Source organism: Nicotiana attenuata, unplaced genomic scaffold, assembly GCF_001879085.1.
Source record: "Nicotiana attenuata strain UT unplaced genomic scaffold, NIATTr2, whole genome shotgun sequence".
Lineage (NCBI taxonomy): Eukaryota > Viridiplantae > Streptophyta > Magnoliopsida > Solanales > Solanaceae > Nicotiana > Nicotiana attenuata.
In genome coordinates, this window is record NW_017674143.1 from 39391 (window position 1) to 42661 (window position 3271).

At 36.6% G+C, this 3271-nt stretch overlaps 1 protein-coding gene across 1 annotated transcript; it reads right to left on the reverse strand.

Moving 5' to 3' along the window:
* Positions 1-322: 322 nt before the first annotated feature.
* LOC109218074 (polyphenol oxidase E, chloroplastic-like) lies at positions 323-658 on the reverse strand. The gene has a single exon (XM_019382394.1). It carries the CDS (start codon positions 656-658, stop codon positions 323-325), a length of 336 nt encoding a protein of 111 aa, XP_019237939.1.
* Between the last annotated feature and the right edge of the window lie 2613 nt (positions 659-3271).

A 3271-nucleotide genomic window follows, 5' to 3' on the forward strand; every position in this document is an offset into this window, starting at 1 on the left:
GCATATTCAAAATTTAATATATATTAAAAAAAAATTATTTTCGACTTAACATTAATGGAAGATGGAAAGAAATGTGAATTAAATGAACAATTGAAAGTCATGCGTATAAATTTCATACTCATTTCAAATTCACGATAATATGTGTACTATATCTTAACCATAGTTTAAGGGATAAACTACACTTATAGTTTTCTAGTAACATATCATTTTCATACAACTGATCCGTGTTTATCTTTTCGCACCGTTATGAAGTAACAAGCATATGGATTTTATGTAAACCTAAATTTCTCTAGCTTCAGTTTGGCTATCTCCCCGGTGGCGTTTATGGATTTGCAATAGGGAATGTTTGGGTAGCTGCAGCAACTGAACGTGCATTGACCTTGCTCTTGCTCTTCTTCAATGGCTTAAAATAGCGCCATGGGGTTGGCATTGCTTGGAAATCATATCCCATTTTCTTATTGTCCAAACAGTCACGGACTTTCACGAGATAAGGGTTTTTCTTCTCGTCGTAGAAGAAGGACTCAGCGTTCAAATAATCTGGCTTGTTGATGTCCTTGCGTTTTCCTCCTAATGTTTTCCATATTGTCCACATGCGATCTACATTTGCATGGTGAGTATAGAAAGCAGGATCCTTACCAGCTGAATAGAAATTTCTCATATCTTCACAGTTTTTATAGTTTGGCCTCCCATATCACTAATGATATATACATCAGAGACCGTTCAATTCATGCAAACGGAACAACAAGGCTACCTTGATCAAATGAAACCAGATTCGAAAGAATTCCCATATAGTAAGAGACTTACTCAATGATAGGTATGAGTTAGTGATAACTCCCCCAAGTAATTGGACTAGCAGAATCCCGAGGCTCTCAGACGGAACAATATGATGAACAATTCTATAATAAGATAATAAGGTAGTGGGGCATTACAACTGAGTTAAAGTGAGTGACAGTGTAACATTACAACTAACACTGTTTTCACCACTTAAGTAGAAATCCCATCGCAAATATCTTGGGTATCAGTATACTTAAAATGGGGTGGACTCTGTAAAATTTAGCTTTGGTTACTTCAAGCTAAATATTGTAACTAATATCTTAGGTACCCCATCAGATACCCATGATAGATTATATTTGACCACTTCAGCCATATTGACGTGACCGTAAGGAATCACAGTGTGTACATTCCCACAATTGAGTTTGTGAGGATGGTGTACAAAATATACTATGTTATTTGCGTTTAAACTATAGCTGATCAATTATTTATAAATGTACCATGAATAATGTAACACCCTGTACATTTGGATTAGGTAAGAATGAGTTAAAGGAGTAGTTGGGCATATGAAGTCCTATCGGGATGATTATGGGTGAAAATAGTTGTTTCAAAATCAAGATGGAAAGTGAGGTGCATAAGATTTGACAAAATCGACTAAGTTTGCAGAAGGTCTGACTTCCAGCAAGATTTAGTGAAAATATGTAAGGAATTTAGGAAAACTCAAAGCACAAAAGTTTTAGGCCATTGAAATAGCTTTCCAACGATATATTGTGGAGCCCAAGGGGAGCTTTCTGCAAAATGTTATGCCCGTTTTATAGAATGGTGCGTAACCACCGCGTTCTACCGCGACCGCGGTCGTGAGGCAGTGTTCCAGCGATTTACCGCGGTCGGGACCGGAGTCAGGCCTATTGGGACGCGGTGGCCGACTTGGGAAGTCATTTTTTTAGCCCTATTCCGTCCCCCACAGCCCCAAAACATAAAAACTTGCTCTAGAAAGGAAAGCTCTCAAAAACCTAACTCTTTAAGGGTCCCTCCACCACCCTAGGTAGGTTCTAATGGTGATTCTAAGTTAATTTCAACTTTCCAACATCTTATTAACGTGGGTAAACCCTCCATATCATTAGATATTCGATTGGGGCATCATTGTTGAGAGAAGAAACCCTAGAACTCGAATTCAAGAGGATTGAACTTCAAAAAGGTAATGTCTTCATCCTCTAATTGAATATAGCGTTGGATTAATGATTTTAGACTACAAGTTCATGAGATATGATTTGATGTGTTTGATAGAAAAGCATGAACGGTTATATGTTTGGGGTGTTGATTGTTGATTATTGATTAAGGGTGTTGTTTACCTTATGGGTGATAAAGAATAATGTTGATTATAACCATTTGAGACTTTAGAATTTATCTAGGAGCAAGAGAATGAGTTATTGGGTGTACAGACACCATTAATAAGGACTATGAAGCTTTATGTCACCAAGTGTTTGAGAAAATGCTTAAGTGACTAAAACACGAGAATTATTGCTAATATGGAATCCCTTTGAATTGTAATGATATAGATTAAAGTTGAAAGGGGTGGCGAACGTTTTATTACGGTCAAGAGCAGGAAGTTAAAGTATGTGAGGCTAACTCTCTATGTTTGGGAATTTTAATGATTCTCCCTACACTGCGTTTCTTTTACGACGTTAGTAATTGCCTAAGGAATATAGTTAAGCCTAGTTCCTTGAATAGTTGTAGAACTTCTACTCTCTAGCTTCATAACTCGTTCACCACTTTCATTCTGAACGTTGTGAGCTCAGTGCGTATTCAATATAGACTTGGGTTTGATGCCCCCGAGTCATAGTATAGATTACTCAATATGCCATAAACAGTTGAAGTTTTAGTGTTCATAATCAGTTCAAGAATACATGTCTCAGTCTAGTCTTATTCAATATTCCAGTATTATGTAACTCAGTGTGATCCAGTATTCCAGTATCATGTAACTCAGTATGATTCAGTATTTCACTATCATGTATTGCAATTTGATTCTTAGTTCCTGAATGTTGAACACCTGTATTTGGGCCTGAGGCCGTAGTTTATATGCTTTATGCATACTTGGGCCTAGGGCCGTAGTTTATGCTTTATGCATGTTTGGGCCTGAGGTCGTAGCTTGTGCACATATATATATTGTGCCCGAGGGCGTAGCTTATTCAGATAAACAGGTTGTTCATCATTCAGAAGAGGGAGTATTCATATCCTCACTTCCTTTGTTCAGTTCAGTTATCAATTATCATTTCAATTATCAGTTATCAGTTCAGTTTATCAGTTATCAGTTATCATTTCAGTTATTAGTTATCAGTTATCATTTTAGTTATTAGTTATCAGCTATCAATTATCGTTTCAGTTTCTGTTTCAATAGTTATCATTTCAGTATCAATTATAAATTCTCAATTTTCAACTCAGTTTCAGTTTCAGCATTTACAATTCTTTCTTTCAGTTGCTTTACATACCAGTGCAATTC

What these genes read in the sequence shown, in the direction of transcription:
- LOC109218074 (XM_019382394.1), bottom strand. Translation starts at nt 658, where the DNA reads ATGAGAAATTTCTATTCAGCTGGTAAGGATCCTGCTTTCTATACTCAC.